At 46.1% G+C, this 27,604-nt stretch overlaps 2 protein-coding genes and 1 pseudogene across 5 annotated transcripts in view; 2 read left to right on the plus strand and 1 right to left on the minus strand.

Annotated features, from left to right (window-relative positions):
* The window catches only part of LOC127003199 (uncharacterized), a 98,044-nt gene extending 86,975 nt beyond the window's left edge, over nucleotides 1-11,069 (plus strand). Inside the window, exon 2 of the mRNA XM_050869571.1 lies at nucleotides 2,533-11,069. Coding sequence (XP_050725528.1) covers nucleotides 2,806-3,954 — 1,149 coding nt within the window. The 5' untranslated portion in view covers nucleotides 2,533-2,805 and the 3' untranslated portion in view covers nucleotides 3,955-11,069. The remainder of the gene's footprint in view (nucleotides 1-2,532) is intronic.
* The window catches only part of LOC127003196 (6-phosphofructo-2-kinase/fructose-2,6-bisphosphatase-like), a 145,680-nt gene extending 131,101 nt beyond the window's left edge, over nucleotides 1-14,579 (plus strand). For all 4 annotated transcript variants that reach the window (XM_050869560.1, XM_050869559.1, XM_050869561.1 and 1 more), the window contains one exon: nucleotides 14,396-14,579. In XM_050869560.1, the coding sequence (XP_050725517.1) occupies nucleotides 14,396-14,564 (169 nt within the window). In that variant the 3' untranslated portion in view covers nucleotides 14,565-14,579. The remainder of the gene's footprint in view (nucleotides 1-14,395) is intronic.
* A 9,777-nt stretch (nucleotides 14,580-24,356) lies between these two features.
* Nucleotides 24,357-26,011, minus strand: LOC127003595 (uncharacterized; annotated as a pseudogene).
* Nucleotides 26,012-27,604: the final 1,593 nt, after the last annotated feature.

Raw genomic sequence — 27,604 nt, forward strand, 5'->3', positions numbered from 1 at the left:
AGCCGCCATGATGCACGGCACAAGCCGCCATGATGCACGGCACAAGCTGCCATGATGCACGGCACAAGCCGCCATGATGCGCAGCACAAGCCGCCATGATGCACGGCACAAGCCTTCATGATGCACGGCACAAGCCGCCATGATGCTCTGCACAAGCCGCCATGATGCACGGCACAAGCTGCCATGATGCACGGCACAAGCCGCCATGATGCACGGCACAAGCCGCCATGATGCACGGCACAAGCTGCCATGATGCACGGCACAAGCCGCCATGATGCACAGCACAAGCCGCCATGATGCACGGCATGCCATGATGCACGGCACAAGCCATGATGCACGGCACAAGCCGCCATGATGCACGGCACAAGCTGCCATGATGCACGGCACAAGCCGCCATGATGCACGGCACAAGCCGCCATGATGCACGGCACAAGCTGCCATGATGCACGGCACAAGCCGCCATGATGCACGGCACAAGCCGCCATGATGCACGGCACAAGCCGCCATGATGCACGGCACAAGCCGCCATGATGCACGGCACAAGCTGCCATGATGCACGGCACAAGCTGCCATGATGCATGGCACAAGCTGCCATGATGCACGGCACAAGCCGCCATGATGCACGGCACAAGCCGCCATGATGCACGGCACAAGCAGCCATGAGCTGCAAGCCGCCATGATGCACGGCACAAGCTGCCATGATGCACGGCACAAGCCGCCATGATGCACGGCACAAGCCGCCATGATGCACGGCACAAGCCGCCATGATGCACGGCACAAGCCGCCATGATGCACGGCATTGCCGCCATGATGCACGGCACAAGCCGCCATGATGCACGGCACAAGCTGCCATGATGCACGGCACAAGCTGCCATGATGCACGGCACAAGCCGCCATGATGCACGGCACAAGCCGCCATGCTGCCATGATGCACGGCACAAGCCGCCCTGATGTTTGGCACCAGCCGCCATGATGCACGGCACAAGCTGCCATGATGCATGGCACAAGCTGCCATGATGCACAGCACAAGCCGCCATGATGCACGGCACAAGCCGCCATGATGCACGGCACAAGCCGCCATGATGCACGGCACAAGCCGCCATGATGCACGGCACAAGCCGCCATGATGCACGGCACAAGCTGCCATGATGCACGGCACAAGCCGCCATGATGCACGGCACAAGCTGCCATGATGCACGGCACAAGCCGCCATGATGCACGGCACAAGCTGCCATGATGCATGGCACAAGCTGCCATGATGCACGGCACAAGCCGCCATGATGCACGGCACAAGCCGCCATGATGCACGGCACAAGCCGCCATGATGCTGCACAAGCCATGATCGGCACTTTAGCAGACGCGCCATGTTGATACAGGAAAGTGCTTTGTTTACGTTGTGGATGTGATACGAACAACTGACCTTGGCCGTGTGTGACACACACCGGAAAATTTATATATATATATATATATATATATATATATATATATATATATATATATATATATATATATATATATATATATATATATATGTATATATATATATATATATATATATATATATATATATATATATATATATATATATATATATATATATATATATATATATATATATATATATATATATATATATATATATATATATATATAGAAACCCCATTTAGCGAGATTAGGTGGATGAGCGTCGCTATCTGAATTCGTGCTAATTGAATAAAGTAACCAATATGAAAAAAACTATTTGGTGCACACTTTTGGGTCTGATAATCACTCACATTAAAAAAAAAAAAAAAACTATGATTGGCTGAGCTCTGAAAAGACGCTTGTGATTCGCTGGGAGTCCGATGACGTCATCGCCGGCGCTCATCCGGTCAGCAGCCTCGCTGCCTTAAGGCAGTATCACACTTGGACAACCGACAAATCCAAATTTTCCGGGTGTGTGTCACACACGGCCAAGGTCAGTTGTTCGTGTCCACATCCACAACGTAAACAAAGCACTTTCCCCGTATCAACATGGCGGCAAATAAAAAAAATACGAAAAAAGTGCAACCTGGCATGACCCCTATCGATGACAAAAGACGACACTGTACGGGTTAACCCTTAAACTGCTGCAATCGCATATATAATCAAGCCTCTCCGATCCCGTGACGCTGTGATCGCTTTTGTAATCATGAATTTTCGCGCCGTATATTTTGAATTTTCCTGGTGCGCTTCCTTTCAAATGTGTTCTCGTGATCGCTGGCAACTTAGTCATACCTTCACCAGAGCCTGAAACTCTACAATAAGGCCCTCATTCAAGTGTTTGTGGAAATGTAGGAGGCGCCTGGATACTCTCCTGACCCGCCGGGTAGTAATCTACCCTAACATAATAGAAAACATAGTAGTGGAAGAGAAAATGGAGGTTGTCAAGGCAGACTAGATTACAAATTTTGAATGTTTACATAAAGCTGAAACTTGGAGGAAGGAATTATGTCATGTGTAATTCATCATAACTTGGATATAATATGTAACAGTAACCCTCTTTGCACACAGGTGTGTGTGTGTGTGTGCGGAAAGCCCCGGTTGTCTTGGTCCATGGTGTAAATCAGATTTTTTTTACATCATTGTAGTTCATTACCTGATTGAGAGAGAGAGAGAGAGAGAGAGAGAGAGAGAGAGAGAGAGAGAGAGAGAGAGAGAGAGCAAAAAAATAGCTTTCCACCAAATGAACAGGCTTGAGTTGTCTTCTGTGGTTTGTCGTCCACATCTTCAGGGCGAGAGAACAAGAGAAAATATTACCAATGTAGCTTCATATCTTGTGGTATTATGAAAATTAGCCGCTGTACAACCACCTACACTGAGCAGGAAGGAATCGAACTACGAGCTTCCCAGGCGGAAATGAGCATTATACCGACTGAGCTACCGCGACTATGGGATCAAGAAAGGTTGCAGTTTCATCAAATCTTACTTTCAACTCTCTCTCTCTCTCTCTCTCTCTCTCTCTCTCTCTCTCTCTCTCTCTCTCTCTCTCTCTCTCTCTCTCTCTCTCTCTCTCAGCAGAACACATTCGTCTCTTTGTGCGAGAAGCGAAATAACACTAATAAAAGCCCACCTTGGTTTAATAGCAAAATTAAACACTCAGTCAAGGAGAGAAAATTGTCTTACAGGTTAAAGAAAGAACAAAGCACGCCTGAAAGCATTAGACTTTATAATGATGCCAGGCGACGAGTAAAAAGATTAGTATGTCAGGCAAAGTGTAGATACGAAGAAAATATTGCAGCCAACTGTAAAAATAATCCGAAATCTTTCTTCAGTTACATAAACAACAGAAAGGCGATCAAAAGTGGAATTGGACCTTTAACAAACAGCAACGGTGCACTAGTGACTGACAGCCAACACATTGCAAACCTCTTAAACAATTACTTTTTCTCGGTGTTTAATACTAACAATCTTCCTCCTGCTACCACCAACACCAGTACCAATACCAGTACCAGTACGATTGCAGTAACATATGTACCACCAAAAACTACATCATGGAGTAAAGAAGATTACAAAAACATGATTGATGACACCATACAGAGTTTGAGGAGATTACTTAAGGCAAACAAAAGAGTAATACTAGTTGGCGATTTCAATTGCAAAGAGGTTGACTGGGAGAGGTTTGAGAGCAATGGTAGTGATGTGGCATGGGGGAATAGATTCTTAAATTTAATGATGGAAATTTTGATGTTACAAAGGGTGAAGGAAAGCACTAGATATAGAAGAGACGACGAACCGACAAGACTGGATTTGGTGTTGACAAGAGAAATTCACGTGAAGGATGAATTGAGGTATGATTGCCCCCTGGGAAAAAGTGATCACGTGCTCATAGAGATGGAAATGGAGGAGGGAGGAAGGGAACAAGACGAGATTTATAGAAGCGATAGATTAATCTATAGGAAAGCAGGGGTGGAAAACCAAGAAGTTTTTTGGTGAAATGGATTGGAAAGAGTTAATGAGTACAAGCGAAGTTCAAGGAAAGTATGATATTTCCATGAAGGCATACAACACAGGTGTTATGAAGTTCGTACCAAAATACAGATAGAGGGAGAGGGCTAAAAAGGACTTGTTTAATGCAAGATGTGCAAAGGCAAAAGAAAAGAGAGACAAAGCGTGATCAAGATTGAAAAGAAACAAAAATCAAAGAAACAAAGAAGACTTTTAAGGCAGCAAGAAATGAGTACGTGAATGTGAGAAAGGAAGAAGAGAAACGATACGAAAAGGATATTGTGGAAAAGTGTAAAGAACAACCTAAACTATTTTATAGATTTATAAATGGAAAAATTAAATCAAGAGAAACAATTGAAAGACTGACTGAAGAAAATGTAGAGATCGAGGATCCCAAAGGCATGGCGGAATTATTTAACAAAAAATTCCAGCAAGTGTTTACCAAAGAATCATTATATAATGAACCACAAGAAAACAACTTAGATGTATATATGGAAGATGTCAAAATAGATAAAGAGGAGATAAAAAAAACTATTGGGGGAATTGGAAGAAGGGAAGGCCGTGGGACCGGATGGAGTTTCAGGTTTTATACTTAAAGAGTGCAGAAATGAGTTAGTCGGCCCGATGTATGACATCATTAGGTGCTCAATTAAAACTGGCACAGTGTCTAGGGAGTGGAAGAGGGCAGGAGTGGTACCTATATACAAAAGTGGAAAAAAGGAAGAGCCCCTAAATTACAGACTGGTGTCTCTGACCAGCATAGTATGTAAAATATGTGAGAAATTAATAAAAGAACAATGGATGAGATTTCTAGAACATAAACTAATCACAAAGAATCAATATGGGTTTAGGAAAGGCTGCTCATCTGTGACAAACTTGCTGAGCTTTTACTCAAGAGTGATGGACAAATTACTGGAAAGAGACAGATGGGTGGATTGCATTTACCTAGACTTAATGAAGGCATTTGACAAAGTTCCACATTCAAGATTGCTGTGGAAACTAGAAAATAAAGGAGGATTGAGAGGGAAAATGAAGTGCTGGATGGAAAGCTACTTAAGAGGAAGAGAGATGAGAACCGTTGTTAAGGACACTAGATCAGAATGAAGAACGGTGGAAAGCGGAGTGCCCCAGGGGTCGGTTTTAGCACCAGTACTCTTCCTAGTCTATATTAATGATATGCCAGAGGGAATAAACAGCTACATGAGCCTGTTTGCAGATGATGCTAAACTGCAAAGACATATAAGAAACAGTGAAGACTGCAAGGAGCTGCAAGAAGACCTAAACAAGATTTGAAAATGGAGTCAGAAATGGGAGATGAAATTCAAAGTGAAGAAATGTCATGTTATGGAAATGGGAAAAAGTGTAGAAAGACCAAAATGGACATATAAAATGGGAGATGGTGAAATATTAAAGAAAGTAAATGAAGAGAGAGACCTGGGAGTAATAATGCAAGATTATATGCAACCAGAAAGTCATATAAATCAGATCATCAGTGATACATATAACATGGTGAGAAATTTTGGTATAGCTTTCTACTACATGGACAAAGAAATGATGAAAAAATTCATTACTACTATGATCAGACCTAAACTAGAATACGCAGAAACAGTGTGGTCTCCACATATGAAGAAACACATAATAAAACTAGAAAGAATACAGAGGATGGCAACAAAAATGGTCCCAGAACTGGAGGGACTGACATATGAAGACAGACTAAAGGAAATGGACTTGCCAACACTAGAACAAAGAAGAGAAAGAGGAGACCTAATACAAATATATAAGCTATTGAGTAAAATGGAAGAAGTAGATAACGAGAAATTGCTACTAAGAGAAGAACCTTCCAGCAGGAATACTAGAGGACATAGTAAAAAGTTGAGGAAGGGAAGATGCTCAAGAGACATAAAGAAATATAGCTTCCCACAAAGAAATATAGAGGTTTGGAACAGATTAAGTGAAGAAATAGTATCGGCGAAGAGTGTGCAAAGTTTCAAGGAAAAGTTGGATAATTATAGATATGGAGACGGGACCACATGAGCGTAAGCCCAGGCCCTGTAAAATTACAATTAGGTAAATACAACTAGGTAAATACACACACACACTGGACGATACAGTGATAGAGATGAGGGAGAAGTTTGCCGAATTGGAAATGACACACACACACACTGGAAAACACGGTGATGGAGATGAGGGAGAAGTTTGCCGAATTGGAAATGACACACACACACACTGGAAAACACGGTGATGGAGATGAGGGAGAAGTTTACTGAATTGGAAATGAGGGTGAGGACCTTGGAGGCCAATGACAAGTTGAAGGAGGAAAAGCAAAAAGCAAAAAGAGGTTGACCTGACTGCAGCGGTGGTGAAAGTAATTAAGGAGGAGAATTTGGTGAGAAATACAGTTGAGAAGAAGTGTGTAATGGTGTTTGGACTGAAGGAGGCGGCACAACCGATTAGGTACATAAGGGAGAAAGAGGAGAAAAATGTTGTGAAGAAGGTTGTGAGGGAAGTGGAGGAGGAAGGTGGGGGGATTATTGATGAGATTGAAGAGGTAATGAGAATTGGAAAGTATGTTGTGGGAGCGAAGAGGCCACTTAAGATCAGATTTAGGTCACAGACTGCAGCGGAGGAAGTACTTGTGAGGACGTGGAAACTGGTGAGGAAGGAGGAGCTTAAGAATGTATGGATTCAGAGAGACCTAAATATGGAAAAGAGAGAAAAGATTAAGGAACTGAGGCAAGAAGCGAATAAAAAAACGAGAACAGGACGGAGTCAAAAGAAGGAGTACTATTGGCGAGTAATGGATATGGGATTAACCCTGTAGCAGCGGGGATCACGTTTCGTAATGGTCCCTCTAAGCGAGAAAAATGAGAAAAAATCACCCCTCATACAAACCTTTTCATAATATGTATCAAAGCATTTGTAATCAGATTATGTATCATCTATTTTTTGGGGTTTATATCATGGCACAAATATGGCCCGTCGCTGCTACACGGTAGAGCCACAGATTTGGCCCATCGCTGCTACCGGGTTAAGGAAGTGGTACAGAAGAGAAAGCAACTAAAAGTAGCATACACAAACATCAATGGACTAATATAAGTACAAGGAGAAACTGATGTGTATTTGAGAAAACTTGGGCCAGACATCATGGGAATAGCGGAAACAAAACTGAGCGAAGGAATCATTTTACCTAACCTGGGAGAGGGGAAGTACGATATATAGAGGAGAAATAGAGAAGGGAAGCAGGGAGGAGGGGTGATGTTTTTGACAAAGAAGGATATTGTGGTAGACAAAGTTGTGTATGATGAAGGTTTGGCTGAAATGATTAAAGTGGAAATAGGAAAAGGAATGGGGAAAAGAGAGTATGTAGTTGTGTATGTGCCGCCTAAGACATCATCATGGTCAGTGGAGGACTATAACAACATGCTAGTAGATACTTAAATCTGTTTGGACAACATGATGAAAGCATGCAATAAATTAACGATTTTGGGAGACTTTAATTGTAAAGAAGTAAACTGGGAAGACTGGACAACAAGGGGAAGTGGCAAAGCATGGGGTAATGTGTTACTAAAGTTGATGATGGAGAATATAATGACCCAGTGGGTATCAGATTTCACAAGGTATAGTGGACAGGATGAACCATCTAGGCTGGACTTAGTTTTCACAAATGAAGGAAATGTGATTGAAAACATTGATTATAACTTACCAATTGGAAAAAGTGATCATGTGGTGATTCAGTTCAAGATAAAAGAAGAAAGAGGAGAAGCAAGGAAGGAAAGACACAGAATTGGAAGGTATAATTTTGGGAAAACTAACTACACTGAACTGGGGAAATATTTCAAAAGCACAGACTGGTCCAGATTTGAAGAAGCAAGCGGAGTGGAAGAAAAGGCAATATATTATTAGAGATTTACAATAAAGGGGTTGAGAAGTATGTGCCAAAAGTGAAGGAGAATTGCAGGGGAAAGAAGGACTGGTTCAACATGAGATGCAAAGAAGCAAGGAGAAAGAAAGAGGAAGCGTGGAGAAGGTGGAACAGAACGAAACGGCAGAATGTCTGGGAACTATATAAGCAAGAAAGAAATGAGTATATTAGAATATGCAGAGAGGAAGGATTGAATTTCGAAAGGGATATTATAGACGAATGCAAAGACCAACTGAAGCTATTTTACAGATTTATAAATGGGAAACTAAAACAGCGTGAGGAAATAGCAAAATTGAAAGTTAATGGCGAGGTGTATGTGGATGAGTTGGAGATGACGGAAGAAAAGAACAAAAGCTTTCAAGAAGTATTCACAAGAGAAAGCGAGTTTGACGTACCTACTGGAATAGGCCCAAGAGGGCCCTGCCTGTGTGACATAGAAATCACAGTGCAGGAGATAACTAATGAAATGGAGAATCTAGATGTGAGGAAGTCACAGGGTCCCAAAAGTGTTTCCAACTGGGTGCTGAAGGAGTGTAGGAATCAATTGGTGGATAAACTACACAGTTATAAAAAGATCATTGGCTGAGGGTGTAGTCCCTCTGGACTGGAAAAAAGCTGACATAGTCCCCATCAACAAGAGCGGAAGAAGAGACGACCCACTTAATTATCGACCAGTTTTCCTTACAAGAGTAGTGTCAAAAATATACGAAAGAATTGTGAAAGAGAAATGGACGAAGCACCTAGAGGAAAATTAAATCATCACAGAAAGGCAGTTCGGATTTAGGAAAGGAAGATCATGCCTGACAAACTTGGTGTGTTTCTATTCAAGGGTGATAGATGTTGTGCAGGAGAGAGATGGATGGGCTGACGCTGTCTACCTGGACTTGAAAAAGGCCTTTGATAAGGTGCCGCATAGGAAGTTGATGTGGAAGCTGAAGACAGTGGGTAAATTAGGAGGAGGACTTCTAAAGTGGATGGAGGATTCTCTGAAGAACAGAATAATGAGAACAACTATTAGAGACAGGAAATCAAGTTGGAAAAATGTCATGAGTGGAGTTCTGCAAGGCTCTGTGTTGGCCCAAATTATGTTTGCAGTATATGTTAATGATATGAAAGAGGGAGTGGATAGCTATATGAGTCTGTTTGCCGATGATGATGAGAAGAGTGGAGAAAGAGGAGGACTGCTTGCTGCTCCAGAGAGACCTGGACACAGTGTGGGAGTGGAGCAGGAAGTGAGAAATGGAATTTAATACCAAAAAGTGCAGTGTTATTAAATTTGGAAAGAGTGGAATGACAGTAGAGGGACATTATTAGTTGAGTAAGGATAAGCTAGACAAAAAGAAAGAAGAGAAAGACCTTGGAGTGATGATCACAGAAAACTTGCCTCCAGAAGGAAATGTGAATAAAATATCAGCTGAGACATACAACCTGCTGAGGAACATCAGAGCAGCGTTCACATACCTTGATGAGGACATGGTAAGGAAATTAATTGTGACCTTGATATGCCCTAGACTAGAATATGCATCAGTGGCTTGGTCGCCAACACTTAAGAAACGCATTAGAAAACTGGAGAGGATACAGAGAGCGGCAACAAAAATGGCACCTAGTCTGAGCGACCTTCCTTATGAAGAAAGATTGCTGAGGCTGAACCTCCCTACATTGGAAAGTAGAAGAGAAAGAGGAGATTCAGTAGCGGTGTATAGGGTGATGAATGGTCTAGAGAAATTGGATAGAGATGACCTTTTGATAAGAGAAGAGAGAAACGTAAGAGGAAATGGAAAACTGTTGAGAAAAGGAATTTGTAGAAGAGACATCAAGAAGAACAGCTTCCCGCAGAGATGTGTGGGGATCTGGAATGGGCTGGAGAGGGAAGTGGTACAGGCTAAATCAATAAGTGCATTTAAGGCCAAATTAGACGGAAGTAGTTGGAAGATCACAAGTTGTAGATCACAAGTAGGTAAATACACACACAAGACCCACCTCCAGGAGGACGTCCTTTCAGCTTTCTACTCTGTGAAATCTGTGTGTATTGCCTGTGAATCAGTGGGATATTTTCCATGATCTTACTTCTGTGTCCTTCCCTTCCCTCTCCTCCACTTTCCTCCACAAATCTATTTCTTGATTACAACTAACATAAGGAAATACAATTCAGCAGACATACGTCATCTATGCATAATGCAAATTTCTCTGTATATTTATGCATACATCTCAAAATTATCAATTAATTTACATTTCTTTATGTGCACCATTTAATTTTACATGTTTTTATATATAATACATGATGATTATGTTGAGTTTATGGCTTAAAACTTGTTATATTCAGTAGCGACATTTGAAATTTGGCGTGCACGGTCAGAATGTTTGATTTCATTTTAAACCACGGTGGACTTAAATTAGTGTTATTTCGCTACTCACAAGAGGGGACAAGTGTATTCTGGTTAGTGAGTACAGTCGTCCCTCAAATAGTATGGTTTCCAATAGTACGGTTTTGGTTTTATACAGATTGTCATAGAAGATTTTTGTAGGATTTTTAAATTTCTTGCTCGTCGCACCAAGTAGCCATGGCGTGAGTGGCAACACTGTTCTACCAGATTGCCAATCATGCACATCTCAGTCCATGTGTGTGCACAACATTAGGAACACTTGTTTTGCCAGATTGAAACCTATGTGCTTTCCCTAAGTCGGTGTGTGTGCACAACCTGAGTTACACTTCTCCATTACCACATAACATGAACATGGGACCCAAGAGACAAGCCAAAACACTTGCTGAAAGCACCACAAAGCGTTCGAGAAAGGTATTCACCTTGCAGAAGAATTTAGATTTAGGAGAAGTTACGTTTTGGTGTGAGTTCAGGGGCCGGATGTTCAAAGGATTGTAACTTTCCGCCACTAAGATCTTAGTAGCCCTCTCGTAGCCGCCATTTTTTATCGTGGGTTACGATCACCACTAAGATGTATTTCCAAAAAAACGTACAGATGCTCGTAGCTCACGATGATGCGATCATAAATCTCGGTCCGTTCCATCCCGCTGTCCAGGAATGGAACGCAGCTGACTGCTGTTTGGCCAATCAGAAGAAGTGCCTTTGAGAGTGTTAGCCAATAATATTGCACGGTGTAAATGTAAACAAATAGGCTACATGCATTTTCATGTCCGAGGCATCAGTGTTATAAGATATATAGACAGTGTCTCCGAAAATGGTGGTTCAGGTTATATATATATATATATATATATATATATATATATATATATATATATATATATATATATATATATATATATATATATATATATATAGATATATTTTTTTTTTGTTATACGTCTTGGCCTATTGCGCCGATAAGCTTCTTCCCGGTGGATCCTGATGGTCGGTCCAAGGCTTCTTCCCGGTGGGGCCTGATGGTCGGCCCAGCCCGTTCTGGCGCAGGCGAGTGTTTATAGTGGCGCCATCTTGCATTGGCTCATGCTGCCCTCCCGGAGCTCATCTTTTAATCCTAGAATCTAGAGTCCGGGTTGATAGGTGGTCTTCTGGACAGCATGTGAGTAGTTTTAAGCCACTCGGCGGCGGCTGAAAAATCACAGCTTGGTGGCACCAGTCGGGGATTGAACTCGCGTCCTCCTGAACGCGGGGCCGTCTCGCTATCTGTTCAGCCACTGCCTCCCCCTTATTGTTCTACTATGCACTAATAATTAATGTGTAAAGAATAGCTTCTTATAACTTCAAACTTGTTACATTTATCAAAATCCATACCACACTATCATCAAAATATATAGAATTGAAATCATATTTTATTGCAGAGTGTATTATAGGTTACATGCATTATTTCTTACCAGATACATGAAGTACATACCTCTTGGCATCCGTATTTCTCTAATTGATGCCCAGTACAGCACGTACATCTGTCACTGTTGATGATTCTGCTGACACATCCTTATGTTATTCCATATGGCTGTGTCTGCCAACACACTTTGGAATGATCCACTTGCATAAGACCTAAATGTCATCAACACCTGTAAATGAGAATGTAATGCCAGATTTTTGTAGTAAAGGAAAATGTATCAGAGTTAAAAGTGTGCAATAGGGTTAAGTGTTAAGTGAGGCCCACATGCAGTGGCCGTTAGGGTTCAACGAGAGGCCCAACCCCTTATCCTCCCTTCATCCCTGGTCTGTCACCACGCGCTCCCCTTCCCGCCCCGCGCCGAGCCCGCCATGGGGCGGGGCGGGAAGGGGAGCGCATGGTGACAGACTAGGGGTGAAGAAGGGATACGGGGTTGGGCCTCTCGTTGAACCTGCATAACACTTTGCTAAAAATCTGGCATTACAAAGGCATGGGATCTTCTTGTTGCTCAGCCAACTTTTGGTTCTAGTTTCTGGCACCAATGAAGTAGCTCCTGTCTTGGGAATCTATAATACTGCAACAAGCGTTCATCACTGAAGGAAAATGGATCCGCTCGGTCTCTGTACTTCCTCTCACGTCTCAAAGCCCTGTTTACTGCCACATCGTGTTGCAGTACTAGTTGTAACTCCATCTTCTCTAACGAGACAGCGCAGAGGATAGCAGGAGAGGTAAATAAACAAACAAGACATCATACAGGATATCTACGGTTTATATAGTGAAGAAACGTCCACTACTGTGGCAATACACAACCCTGCAATCAGTATAAGGGTGCTCCTCGAAACCCTCAGCCCTACGAGCAAATGTGGCAGTCCAAAAATTGTAAAGACAGCTCCAAGATCTTTCGAACATACACCTTAGGCAAGTTACGAGAGGGTTACAGTAATCTTAGCGCTACGATGGTCGTAATGGCTGCTGCGAGCGTTTGAACATCCGGCCCCAGTTACGGTAGGGAGAGCATACCACCTGAATCCGGGTTCCACCTGGCTCAGCTTCTACTCGCCTGCCAAAGTTGCCAGTTACGTATGCATTTTCTGCTGTAGTGTTACCACGCTTGGCAACGGAGCCATCCTGGCAGCGCTCCCTGATTGATTGCTAGTTTATTGTTGCAGGGGTCAGCGAGCGAGCCTCGGCATACACTCACACTCTCTCTTACTCTCCACCACAGTTTCTATTGCTCTCTAAATCATACTTGAAATAAGATATGAAACGGTAATTGTTGAGAATGACTGCAGCAGAAAATGCATAACTGGCAACTTGGGCCCGTGGGTACCAGCTGAGCCAGGCGGGACCCGGATCCCATAGGAGTGGCCAGGAGTGTTTCAAGGGGGGCACTAATTTTATACGAATTTTTGAATAGTATGGGGCTCCTGGGTCCCTAACCCCCATACTATTTGGGGAATGACTGTAATTCATTTTTAAAGTTCAGCCAATCTTCCTCTACATCGGAATCATCAGATAGTTACTTTTCTGTCAGTTTTTGTCAGATTTCTACGAAATTTGTGCCTCTGAAATTCGGCACCATAATTTTATTTTTGGTCATATTTGTTTGAGCTCAAATGTTAACATGAACTAATGTTCAATCACAAAAACTGAGATGTTCTCCTACCATAACATTACTGACTAGATTATTATAACATAGGCTAGGTCATTAAACAAGATCTAGTGTATTATTTTGTCAAGTTTCCTCAGTAACCATTTGACCGGTGATTATCCTATAAAAATTCAACCATTCTGTGTGACTTGCTTTCTGTACCCAAAAGTGATGTCCAGTCAGTATGAGAAAGATTAAAGTTTTCTGGTGTCAGTGAGTTGCTAATATTAAGTTATTACTGCAAAACACTATATTTCAATAGCATCATTGTGTGATTTATGTGGAGTTTTTTCTATCAAGCATTATTGGATATCACAAGATAGAATAAAGATGAGCTAATAAAAAATTCTTTAATCTTCATTCTTCATTTAATAAAGTTTGTGAATGAAATGAGCATTAGTTTCCAGACCTCCTCTCAGCTCAGCTTCTCTCTCCCCTCCATATGCTGACCCTTATGGTGAATTTTTCCCTCATAATCTCGACTTTCAGGTCCTTTATCATTCCACTCTGAGGTTCATCTTTGTCATCATACCCTCATTTATCCCCTTGCACTCGCAGAGGCTTTTGACACCGTATCACACTCAGTAGCCTGCAATGTCCTAGACTGGCAGTAATGAGAGATGGTGAGTAATGCGTTATCAGATGGGAGTGTATTCTATCACGATTGTTTGAAACATTTCCTGAGCTGGCAGGACATCCTGAATCTGGCAGTCAAGTGACTGAGCACTTGGGTCATTATACATGACAGATTGTTTAATTTTTGGTGGGAAAATACAGCAGGAAGAATAACTCTCTCTAGGGAGGAAATATCTGTCAAATGCAAGAATACAATTGTCAAACAAGATTTAGTGTTTTATGGAGGGAGAGGGAGTGATTGACTGCCAAATGAAGTAATACGGTTGCCATATTAGAATCAGGGTAGGAAAGTAGGGTTGTCAAACATGAATTTACTAAATCCAAACACACCAAATGCGAGATTTTACAGTAGTTCTATAATATGGCAATTGTGACATTTTCAGTTTTCGTTACACACGAGGTGAAAGTTATGAGGACCTGGTAGCCCGCTTGGAGCCTGTCATCATGGAACTGGAACGACAAGGAAATGTATTACTCATTGCCCACCAGGCAGTGTTACGCTGTCTCCTGGCTTACTTTCTGGATGAGCCTTCAGGTGAGTGTGACCTGTAGCGAAACATTACTTGTGGAGAAGGCTGAAGGTAAAGTATGGTATTTACCCACTACTTGAGCTGCAAGACATGAATTTTAGAGCTATTACTGCATTGGAATGTTGACACAAAATCAAAGCTGGGCACCTGGTCATTATCCAGTGCTGAATGAGGTTAACTTTTTTTGTTAATGATTCAGCTTTTGAAGCTAACTTTGAAAATCAATCTTGGTCTAATTAACTTACAATAACTCAAGCCTGATAACCTAAATATTTAATAAATAAACTTTTTAAAGTTTTTATTTGCTCAGGTTGGAGGTGGGGGATTGAAGACAGAGCATTGACTATGAGTTTATTATAATGGAGCTATAAATGTGTTGTTCTTACTAGTTCATTTGGAGTAGCTAGAGCACTCTTTGAGGTTCCGCTTCCATCACAAATGATCATTATACCAATTATAGTTTGCACAGATAATCTCTGCACTGGAATCCGCACATCAAGATTTAACGCGCAACTTTGTATTTGCCTCCCATATCGTCATGTTTGGGGTGATCGTGATGGTCATGTCGCCCCCACATCAGGTTCATCAATTCATTAAGCTTTATATTCTTGTTCAGAGTTGTTGAATTCCTATAATTTTATTTGCCATTTGTTTATTGGTAATTCACTCTCTCTTTAAAGTTGTCTTTGTCCTCAACAAAATGTCTACATTGGGTTCAGTAAGCTGCTGCTTCAAGAAGAATCTTGTGACATGCATTCTTGCATTTGTTTACAATTTTCAGCTGAACAGTTACTTGTAATTATGATCATTTTTATTATTCATTTAATATATTTATTACCTGATTTTTATAGAAAGGAGCATGTGCTGGACAAAGTGTAGGAAAACTCAGGAGCAAGTGCTGAATATAGGGAATTGCCAGACGGGGTGGTGTAAATATCTGTGAATGGAACATTAGCCCAGAATGTAGCCATTTCCAATTCCCGGACAAGTGCTCCCTCATACTAGTCTGGGAAATCGAAGGTCGAGTGTACATTAAGAAGTACAATAAGAATCGTTAGGTGTTTACATGGCGTCAGGGCAAGCAGACTGGTCTACTCAGGTGACTCGGATCTAGGCAAAAAATGCAGCTCTGCACATCATATGACCACCCCTGCTCATGTTATTTGGTGGCATCATGCACCATACTTCCAGATGATTGGCTGAGAGTGACAAGTGCAGTATGCCATTAACGATTCTTCCATGCATTACAGAATTCTCTGTGGCTTTGGGCCACCTGTCACCCAGGATTTGTTGAGCATTGGACCATTTTAAACATGTTACAATTATTCTTTAAAAACTACTTGTCCAATAAATGCCAAAACATTGGACATGAAATGCCTTAGACAAACATACATTGGACATGAGGCCACTATTTAGCACTTTGAAATGGGGTGCATCTTCAATCAATCAGTCATTGGGGGCATATGGGAGTAGGCAGTCAGACAGCTGCCAAATCGGGCACAAGCTACTCTGAGTGAGATATATACGGGAGGTGAGGGGGTGCTGCAAGCCTATCAAAGACCCTCCCGTGTTCTCACTTTCCATTTCCTTATTGTTTCAGCAACACCAGAGAGTAGTTCAGCATGCTCTCTAAAGGCAATTTCTCTTACTTTGCAAACTACACTACAAACATGCTACACAAACACCTATTAACCAAAATTTAAAATTCATAATGGCAATAATTGATAATAATGCTTTGTAGTCCCCATCTGAGGGGAGGGACCATAAATATCCCCAGATCAGACTCCATTTCTGGCCCCTGACCAAAGAAGTGTCTTGATAACTCTTTGAACCTTTTCTTCATTCACTTCTGCAACATTCGCAGTCTTTGCGCTAATATTCATTCTGTGGAACACTACTTCTCCTATGCTAAACCCCACCTTCTCTTCCTCACCAAAACACAGGTTTTTGGGGCTACTGACAGCAATCTCTACTCTGTTCCCTCCTATTATCTCTATCCTAAGTTTCATTCCAAAGCTGAATGTTGCGTCTACGTGCGCAACGACATCACTTGCTCTCATGCCCACAATCTTGACTCTTCTGAATTTTCCACTATCTGGCTAAGACTTCATTGTCATTTTACATACTACTAAGTACATCTGTGCTGTTTATCTCTCACCTAACTGTACCAACTATGTAAAATTCTTTGGCTACCTGAACTCTAAAGTGGAGCACATCTTGACCCACTCTCCCTTCCCTGAAGTCTCCATCCTAGAAGATTTTAATGTTCACTTGCTGCATTGGCTCTCCTCCTCTTTCACTGACCAGCCTGGTGAACAAGCCTACAACTTTGTTCTCCTCAATTACCTTGAGCAGTTGGTTTAGCACCCTACACGTATCCCCGATTGCCTTGGAGAAACGCCCAATATTCTAGATTTCTTCCTAACCTCTAACCCTCTGGCTTACTCTGTCAAACTGTTCTCTCCGTTTGGCTCCTCCAATCACAACCTTATTTCTGTATTTTGTCGAATCTTGCCATATCTATTCTCCGACTAACCAAAAACTCCATAAATAGAATGTGCCACAACCTTGCTTTCTCTAATTCTACCAGAGACTTCTGGCACCTTGCCAAAAATCTCTCTCTCAATTTCACTTCTTTATATTTCCCTCCTCTCTTTAATCCTGACGGCAACACCACCGTCACATCTGTGTCTAAGGTTGAACTCTTCACTCAGACTTTCTCCACAAACTCCACTCTGGACAATTCTGGGCATATTCCTCCTACTCATCCCCCCTCTGACTCCACCATACCTGTTCTTAAGATTCTTAAGAATGATGTTTTCTATGCCCTCTCTGCCCTCAACCCTCAGAAGGCTTATGGACCTGATGGAGTGCCTCCTATTGTCCTTAAAAACTGTGCTTCTGTGCTGACACCCTGCCTGGTCAAACTCTTTCGTCTCTGCCTTTCATCATCTATCTTTCCTTCCTGCTGGAAGTTCGCCTTCATACAGCCTGTGCCTAAGAAGGATGACCATTCTAATCCCTCAAACTACTGCCCTATAGCTATACTTTCCTATCTATCTAAAGCTTTTGAATCTATCCTTAACCGGAAGATTCAAAAGCACCTATCCACTTCTGACCTTCTATCTGATCATCAGTATCGGAAGGGGCAATCTACTGGTGATCTTGCTTTCTTAACTGCCTCCTGGCCATCCTCTTTTAGCCAATGTATTGCTTTGAGCCAAGCAGGCTCACACAGCCAGAGAGAGCCAGCCATTGTCATTGCACACTCACCTCTGCATTCTATATTTCTATTTTATCCCCGGCATTATGTGGGATTTTTTCACAATACCGAAGAGCAAGAAAATATTTAGAAGAATTCAAATGTGTAAGGCTGCAAAAATAGTACAAGTGACAACAAAACAGGAGGAGGAGACAATGTATCTTATCACAACCACTAAGCAGCACCTGGTCACATGACACCACGCCACAGCTTCCACTGGCTAGCCCTACCTCTCACCTCTTGACACATCATTACCATCAACCTCCACATCAAGTTCAGAACTACACTTAACACATTATTTCTTCCTCAAATAATCACCCCTGGGCAAAACTTTGGTCAGAGAGTCCAATCTCCCATAGAGCATTGACTCTGAACAATCAACCAGTGCCTATTCTGCCCTGAGGAGGATAGACTTGAAGAGGAAAAGGATACTATCAGTTTTGTCAAGGGAGAAGACTAGAAAGAAGAAAAGAAAGATAGTAAGAATGGTAGTTACTCCTATCACAGGGTGTTTTCTAGCCCAAATGCAGCAACATGGTGGCCCCTGAAGTCTTAGATTATTTTGTATTATTATTATGTATTGTTACGCCACCCCCCCTACCACACACCATCTACGGGCAGGCAGGTGGCGTGATCCTCACCAGAACAACCACACGGGCGCCAGTCACTCACAGCGGCCCACACCACACACCGAGGGGAGGAGGGAACGAGGTAGGGCACAAAGGATACACGTTCAACACTAAGTTCTAGTTTAATGACAGGTTCCTCACACAGTAGGCTACAGCAACTTTCAAGGGCACAGAACGGTTAGTTAATCAGGCACAGTACAGGGGCACGGCAGACACGCACACGGATGCACACAGCTCGCGAGCGGAGCAGCTCAACACTCTCTCAAGCCCAGACACGCGTCTTCTCCCCTACCCCTCAGCGCCTCTCGCTCGCAACAGCCGACTCAGCACTTCCTGCCCGGCGGCCGGTGGCCCGGGCTCCCCTCTGTCTCTCTTGTCCCAACAAGTAGAGTTGCACCATGCTGAGCTAACATTGCATCATGCTACAATTTCATCACATTACACATACAATCATTCACATACAGCACATTCGTAACACTATCTCCCCCTTCAGAAGGCAGTCGACCCGGCTGCCCAGGCCCGGATTTAGGGGGGGGCACAAGGGGCCAGTGCCCAGGGCCCCGTGCTTTTAGGGGCTGAAGCGTTTTTTTTTTTTTTTTCATGGTATTATTTTAGAAGAAATATAAGCAGTGAGAAATTAAATGATTATTTTTATTTAAGTACAAAGTAAGGTACTGAAACGTATTGCATAAGGAGCTAATTACAGGTTAATTTTATAAATAAAATACGTAAGAGAACCCAAAGATTTTAACTTTTGTGATTTACTTTTATTAATATTTATAAGATGTTTCATGCTGTCACTTCAATCACACCCTCCTCCTCTGGGGGCCCCGCAAAGCTCTAGTGCCCAGGGCCCCCTAAACCCAAAATCCGGCCCTGCGGCTGCCCCAACATTCAACAAACAAAACATGAAATTAATCAAACTAATCAGTCCCCTGGGACATCACTAAAGTCTCTTAACCATCCCGGCCGACGCCTCTCTCGCCGAGGGCGCCGCTGGGATGCGGGCGGCGGCAGGCAGGCGGTGGCACCTAGAGCGGTGTCATCGGCCCCAAGTCCTTGCTCAGGGTTGTCACTGACATCTGCCGCTTCGCCCACACCGCCCATGTTCTCGTTCGCCCCTTGGTCGACCTCTGACACGTCCCCTTCGCTGCTGCTGGGGCTCACGTCCCTCTTGCGCCGGTCGTATGTCTCCATTTCATGGCCTGACCTGCCACCTTGAGCTTGCCCCACTGGCGTCGGTGCACCTCAGCCAGGCTTTCCTGCAGTGCCGCTGCGAAGCCAGAGGTGACGGTGGGCAAGCTCAGGTCGGGAGGCCGCCCCGTGGCCAAATCCACCGGTAGCCTGAGCTCCCGGCCGAACATTGAACACAGAAAAATACATGCAGTACACATAAATCAGTCTGTCCTCCACCACGTCCTCCACAGTCTCTTCTCGCGCCCCCAAGGGGCTCCGCCTGTCAGCCACGCCGTCGACCAGCCGCCAGTCCTCAGTGGGCTCTTCCACGCCATCCACTCCACGTGACGCTCGGGACAGTCGACACCGGCTCCTGGCCTCCACCCTCGGGGCAGGGTGCCCTCGCCCAGCCGTGACTACCTCCCCACGCAGCCATGCTCGAAAACCTCCTGGAAGCAAAGGGCACCATTCCGGTCACCCTCTCCAGCTCCCGTCCGAGGCCACCACGAGCCTTACTGGCCTGCGTCAGGTAGTCAAGGCCCAGCACGCACGGCTCGTCTTGATCGGTGACGTCCATTGGCTGGCGCTCCACAGCACTGCCCACGCCGATACAAGCCTCCACTGGCCCCTCCAGCAGCACACACTACCCCGGGTCAGGCCGCCGAGCACCTCAGCCCCCGGTGTCCACTGTCACGCGTCGTGGCTACAACCGCTAAGCCTCCCACTGGCAACACGCTGGTCGGGCGGCGGCAGCTTACTCAAGGCGGGGCCCGAGGGCGGGAGACGGCTGGAAGTCGGCTCCCTTCTCCAGCCCGTCAGCGCTTCCCGCCCGCGCCGCGTCCCTGGGCCTGGGACAGGCACTCAAGCGGTGGCCTGACTGGCCACAGTCCTTACAGCGCGGCTGGTGGGCATCGGGGCTCGGCCGGTCAAGGGAACGCGTCCTTCGCTCCCCCAGGCACCGACTGCACCTATGCCCCCTCTTGCCACAGCCCCCGCACAAGCCACGGAGACCCTCCGGGCTCGCCTTCATCGACGCTGCCTTCATCTTCACCTTCGCCATCCGGCCCCGGAAGTCATGGCAGGGCGGGGCGGCCGCCGCTAGGCCGCTGATCGTCGTCAATGCCCCCAACTCCAAGGCCTTCGTCAGCGCGTCATCGGTCCACGGCAGGGGGTGAGAGTCCTCGCCAGTCTCGTCCCTCAGCGCCCGGCAGTCCGCACAGAAGCTCTGTGTGCCGTCCTTCTTCATATCCAGGACGACTGCTGAGGGCCATGGTCTGTCTGACCGCTCAATCACCCCCTGCACCGCCAGCTCGTTAACAGTACACTGCATTTCCTCCCGCCTGGCTGGTGCAATACGTCGGGGCAGGCTCTTGATGGGCACACTATTTCCCGTGTTGATGCTATGCTTCACCAACCCCGTGCGGCCCAGATCCAAGTCACCCCTGCTGAACACGTCCGCGTACTGGGCCAGGGTATGGCGCATCTTCTCCGTCTGCGCCTCCGTCAGGTTAGCGGCGCTCCGGTGCGCCAAATCCTCCAGGAAGTCGGGCAGCGGCCCCACAGCGGCCGACTCCTCGCTACCCGACGTCTCATCTGGGCGCTCCACCTCCTCACAGGTGCCCAGCTTGGCACCAGCGGGTACCTTCCGGGCCTCGTCGGAGAAGTTAGCTACCAGCACCGTAACTAACTCCTCCCCCGCCCCAACGAGGCTCCGTCCGACTGCCACGCCGTCAGCCAGCCGCAGGTTTTCCGTGGGCTCCACCATGCCTTCCGCTCCACGCATCGCTCTGGACAGACGACACCGGACCCTGGCCTCCGTCCTAGGGGCAAGGTGCCTCCGCTCAGCCGCGACTACCTCTGCACAGCCAACCTCCGGAAGCAAAGGCACGTCTTGACCGCGTACCCTCACCAGCTTCCGTCCGAGGTCGACACAAGCCTTGCTCTGCGTCAGATAGTCGAGGCCTAGCAAACACGGCTCGTCCAGATCGGCAACGTACACCGGCAGCCGCCCACAGCGCTGCCTACACCGTCTGAACCTCCACTGGGCCCTTGAGCTGCACACAGTGCCCGTGACGCCGCACAGCCTCTGTGGCGCGTCCGGGAGTCGCGTGGCGGCCAGCATATCAGGCCGCACCAAGGTCTTCTCAGCCCGGTGTCCACTGTCAGGCGGCATGGCTTCCCGTCCACTGAGCCTCCACCTGCATCGCACTGGTTATCCGGCGGCAGCTTACGCAAGTCGGGGCCCGGGACTGACGGCTGGGATTCGGCCCCTTCTCCAGCCTGTCCGGGTTTCCGCCTGCACTACCTCCTTTGGCTTGGGGCAGGCGCTCGAACGGTGGCCAGACTTGCCACAGTCCTTGCAGCAAGGCTGAAAGGCGTCGGAACTCAGTCGGTCAAGGAACGCGTCCTTCGCTCCCTCGGACAACGACTGCGCATGTGCCCTTCTTGCCACAGCCCCAACACGAGCCGAGAAACCGTCCGGGCTCGCCTTCCTCGACGTCGCCTTCTTCTCCACCTTCGCCTTCCGGCCCCGGAGGTCACGGCGGGCTGGGGGCCGCCCTAGGCCGCTGGTCGTCTTCAGGAAGGCCTCGAATTCCAAGGCCCTCGCCAGCGCCACCTGCAGGTCCCCAGGGTGCGCCTGCTTAACGTAAATCTGCAGCTGATGGTCGTGCAGGCGTCAACAAAGAAATCGCGGCCAGCACCACGATCATCTCTTCCAGGGCAGCAGGATACGACCTTCTGACCAGCGCTTCCACGTCCTGCGCCAGCTGCGACAGTGTCTCGCCGCGTTCGAGTCCGCTTCTTCAGGCGAGCTCGGTACACCTCGGCCTGAAGGTGGTGCCCGAACGTCGCCGCAGGGCCTCCGCCATGCTCCCGAAGAGGCACGTTGGGCGGCGGCAGGTGCCCCAGCACTTCCACAGCCGGGCCCAAGCGCTGTTGCCAACTGCAGCGCCTTCTCAGCCTCGTCCCAGCCCTGGGCAGCCGCTAGCATCTCAAACTGGGCAACATAGGCCTCCCAGGCCACCTTCCCATCATACTCCGCCGGCTTGCGCCTCCCCGAATGGCGGGAAGCCGGGGGCTGGATGGGGAAAACGGAGCCCGTGGGCTGTGAGCCGGCCCGGCATGGAGAGGGCGGCGGTGAAGGCGGCAGAGGCGGGGTGAGTGGGTCCGACTCTGGCGCCAGTTGGACCCAAGGGGGCAGCTCCGATGGCTCCCCAACCTCCTGCGGCAGCTGCTGGCTCTGACACAACGCTGCGAGGCCCCAGGGGTTCTTGCCAGGGGCCCCACGAGGACCCCAGCAAGTCCGTCACCCTGGTGCTTGCCGCCAGCACGCGTGACGCTTCTTGTTCCTCCCCGCGTGACGTTGCCAACTCTCGCCGCTGCCTCTCCGCCTCCACCTCCTCCCTCAGGCCCTGGACCTCGCCTTTCAGAGTCTGCACCTCTCCCAGCAGTTCACTCTTAACGCTGTCGCAGGCCTTGTCAGTGTACTGCTGGGTTTCCGCCTTCAGGGACGAGAGACTGCTCTGGAGGACCTCGGCAAGATGGCGTGCCCTCTCGTCTGCCCTCTCTTCTGCCCTCTGAGCCTGCTCGCGTGCCCTCTCGTCTGCCCTCTGTTCTGCCCTCTCTGTTCTCTGATCCAATTCCTGCCTCAGACTGGCCAACATGGCAGCGAACAAGTCCATCTGGCCCGGCTTCACCTCACCCACGTCAGCCTCGGCCTTGCCCGTCTCCTCACCCTCACGGCGATCACTGGGGGACGCCATGACACTCGGCGCGCTTCACTGTTCACTTATCCCACTCCTGACACCAAGTGTTACGCCACCCCCCCTACCACACACCATCTACGGGCAGGCAGGTGGCGTGATCCTCACCAGAACAACCACACGGGCGCCAGTCACTCACAGCGGCCCACACCACACACCGAGGGGAGGAGGGAACGAGGTAGGGCACAAAGGATACACGTTCAACACTAAGTTCTAGTTTAATGACAGGTTCCTCACACAGTAGGCTACAGCAACTTTCAAGGGCACAGAACAGTTAGTTAATCAGGCACAGTACAGGGGCACGGCAGACACGCACACGGATGCACACAGCTCGCGAGCGGAGCAGCTCAACACTCTCTCAAGCCCAGACACGCGTCTTCTCCCCTACCCCTCAGCGCCTCTCGCTCGCAACAGCCGACTCAGCACTTCCTGCCCGGCGGCCGGTGGCCCGGGCTCCCCTCTGTCTCTCTTGTCCCAACAAGTAGAGTTGCACCATGCTGAGCTAACATTGCATCATGCTACAATTTCATCACATTACACATACAATCATTCACATACAGCACATTCGTAACAGTATTATGCTTATTTTACTCAGATTTTTGTGTATTATACTTTCACATATTATATATTATGCCCCATTGTACTCCACATATAATAATTTGTAATACAGTAATCCCTCGTTATATCGCGGTTCACTTATCGCAGATTTTTAAATTGTATCGTATTGCGGATTTTTCGCTATATCGCGGGGTTTTGCAGTAAAATTGAACAAGTAGACGAGACTTACCTTGTGTCAGTTGAAGTATGCTTGTAATTTTACAAAGCAAGCCGCCTCTGCTAGAGGGGAGCCTTCACATGAGATACACTTTGTTGCGCCACCACTAGACTTCGGAAATATACGACCACCCACATGCCGTAAAATAAGCATAACCGTATAGGATGGTGAATGAGTCCTAATCATGCAAGCATGGGAGGGAGTGGAGGGCATGTGAAGGCTCCCCTCTAGCAGAGGCGGCTTGCTTCATAAAATTACAAGCATACTTCAACTGACACAAGGTAAGTCTCGTCTACTTGTTCAATTTTACATCATCAAGCCGTCCTCTGCTGAGAGGAGCCTCCACATGAGGCTTTGAAGCCATGTGGGTGTCGTATCTGATATTAGTTATGAACTTGGGTCAATAAAATATTCATGGACACCGATGATCTACTGTTATGTTCATATACATACACGTGCACATAAGTATGACAAAATTTCACTTTGACCTGTATAATTCATTTGACAAGAACATGTTATGAGCACCCAGCTAATCTGAACAACTGCTCATCCATTGTGAAATGCTGATCTACTGCTGTGTAAACTTAGGGTATAAAATAATAATAAACCATATGCCTTGGCCGCGCACCACACTTTGATACCCAGACATGGTAATGTAAATGTTCACAAAATACAAAATAACATTTTATCAGTTGCCTGAGCATTATATGTAACCCGTAAAGTCCACCCATATGTTGTGGTAAGATACCCAACTCATTCTAATACGGCTTCCTGGAATGGTCTGATTCGGCAATAATATGCTTGTCATAATATTTTGCAAAAGTGGTTTCTCTTGATCACCCCGCTTTCGCCATAATACACGTTACTGGGACAGCCATAGCCTTGGCCTTCGACGCTGCGGCTGGCAGAACACTGCCAGCTGTGAATTTGGCGGTGTCTACCCCTGACATGTGAAGCATGGTCTTGATCCAACGTGCGATGGTGTCTTTTGAGACAGGTTTGTGTGGTGTGATAAAGCTGATGAGTAGGTTATCCACCTTGTGCTTGGTGATCTGTCTGAGTTCCTCTGTCTGTTTAATGTAGGTTAGCAAAGTTTTACATACACACAAGCTGGCATCTTTAGAATAAGCCTGAAACTTCACTCTTTGAATGTTATAGTTAGGTCTGCATCGTTTAATGTTTCCCCCCAACTGAACAGAAATGTAATCATCCCCTGTACTAATGCCTGTTAGCACCAACAAGTGTAAAGTCTGGACTCTCGCCGCTTGTGTAAGTGCCATCAACATCACAAGCTTCAGGGTTAGTTCTTTGAGGGACAAGTTATGTAATGGATACATAGATCTACGTTCCTGTAGTACTGGTGTAACATCCCAGGTTTCCATGTACCTGGGTTTAGTTGGTCTTAGATTGAACACCCCTCTCATGAATCTGTTAACCAGCGGGTGGTTCCCCCGCTCTACAGCCATTCACCACAATGCCGAGGGAAGAGAGGGCACCCCTGGCCGTGTTGAGGCATTCATACCCCACTCTCCTGTGGAAAGTTTCCGTCAAAAAGTTGATGATGTTGGATACAGTGGGATCAAGGCGATTGATGTCCCACCTATCACAAAATTGTATCCATCTTCTGATGTGTGGCCTGTATTGTTTCATTGTCCCGGGTTTCCAGAAGGCCAGGATGATGTCTGCACCCTCTGCAGATATGCCCCGTTCTCGGAGTGTCTTGCGGACAGTAGGCATGCCATAAGTCGCGTGTGCTTCATTATTGGGTGCATCTCCGCTGAGGAAAGGTGTGTCAGTACATCCTTCCTCCTCATAATTATGCGGGGGTGATCGACCAACATTCTGAGTATCATGCCCATCCATGGCTGCGACGGCCACAGGGGTACAACCATCCACCCCTTGGCCCTTTCTGCACGCATCTTTTGCAGGCACCTAGTGATTAAAGAGAATGGGGAAAAATGTAACAGAGGTCAAATATCGTCCGTTTAATTGAAAAAGAATCGAAGTAAGCTGCCTCTGGGTCTGGCTTCCATGAACAGAAATAGGCCACTTTGTTAAGTCTAGATGCAAACAGATCAATGGAAGGGGTGCCAAAAACATGACATAGGTCTTGAAAATGAGTTCATTCAGCTTCCATTCGTGCCTGTCGTTGACTCTACGAGATGCAATGTCCGCCATAACATTTTCTTTTCCTGGTATGTGTGAACATGTGACCCATGCATTATTAGTTACACACCATTCCCAAATTGAAGTAGAGATATCATTACAAATTAGTGACTTTGTACCGCCCATTTCATTTATATATGTCATGGCCGTAGTATTGTCGCAGAAATCTTTGATGTGCTTCCCACAGAGCTCAAGTCTGAAAGTCTGAAGTGTTAGGAGGATTGCTTTGAGCTCAAGAGCATTGATGTGTAATTGTTTCTCCTCTATTGACCAAAAACCACTAGTGGTCTGCTGATTTAGGTGACCGCCCCAGCCTGCACCAGATGCATCCGTATACAGGTCAATATCTGTGCCTGCTCTGAATATTTGCCTGTCCTGTGTTGAAATATTATTTAACCACCAAGTTAGATCAGCTTTCATCTCATTAGTGATAGTCATCCTCCTGTTAAAGTTTCCTTTCTCCTTCTGCAAAGCTGCAATCTTCGCAGTTTCCAACTTTTTGTAGTGCAGTTTTCCCAACTCCACTGCTGGGGTGGCAGCCACCAGTAGGCCAGTGACCCTAGCCACTTCCCTGATTTTGACTCTCTGCTTGCCCAGGAGTTCCTTACAGCTTTGAGTTATCTTCTCTACCCTGCGTTCCGGCAAGGAAATTCTCATACTGTTGGTATCAATGATATTGCCCAAGTACTCAAGGCGTTGTGTTGGGGCCAGGACTAACTTGTCTTCATTAATGCAGAAACCCAGTTTCCTCAACAAATTGATTGTATCTTGTATGCAAGCCAAGCATCCCTGCATGGTGCTGTTGCAAATAAGTGTATCATCTATAAAGCTGGTAATACTGTAACCCTTCTCTCTCAGAGTTGCAAAAACAGGTTTCATCAGTTTTGTGAAAAGTCTTGGACCCTCTGAAATACCATTTGGAAGACAAGTGAACTGGTAAACTGTACCTTGCCATTTAAAACAAAAGAATCTCTGTTGTTCCTCTGCAATCTTTACTGAGTAATATGCATGTCTCAGATCTACTGAAGCCAAATAGTCTTCTGCATTGATAAGGTTAATGGCTTGCTCAAAATTTTTCATTTTAAAGTGTATGTATGGGATATGGATGTTTAATTCTTTTAAATTGAGCACCAACCTAAATTCACCGTTCTTCTTCTCCCTTAAAAAATGGGAGAAATAATTTAATCCGCCTTCCTCTGCGTAACTTTAATCACCTTGAGCCTTAAGAGTTTGGAAATCTCCTCACAAATAATTTGTTGTTCCACCCTATTAAACTGATATTCTAATTCA

This window comes from Eriocheir sinensis, chromosome 25, assembly GCF_024679095.1.
Source record: "Eriocheir sinensis breed Jianghai 21 chromosome 25, ASM2467909v1, whole genome shotgun sequence".
Taxonomy (NCBI): Eukaryota; Metazoa; Arthropoda; class Malacostraca; order Decapoda; family Varunidae; genus Eriocheir; species Eriocheir sinensis.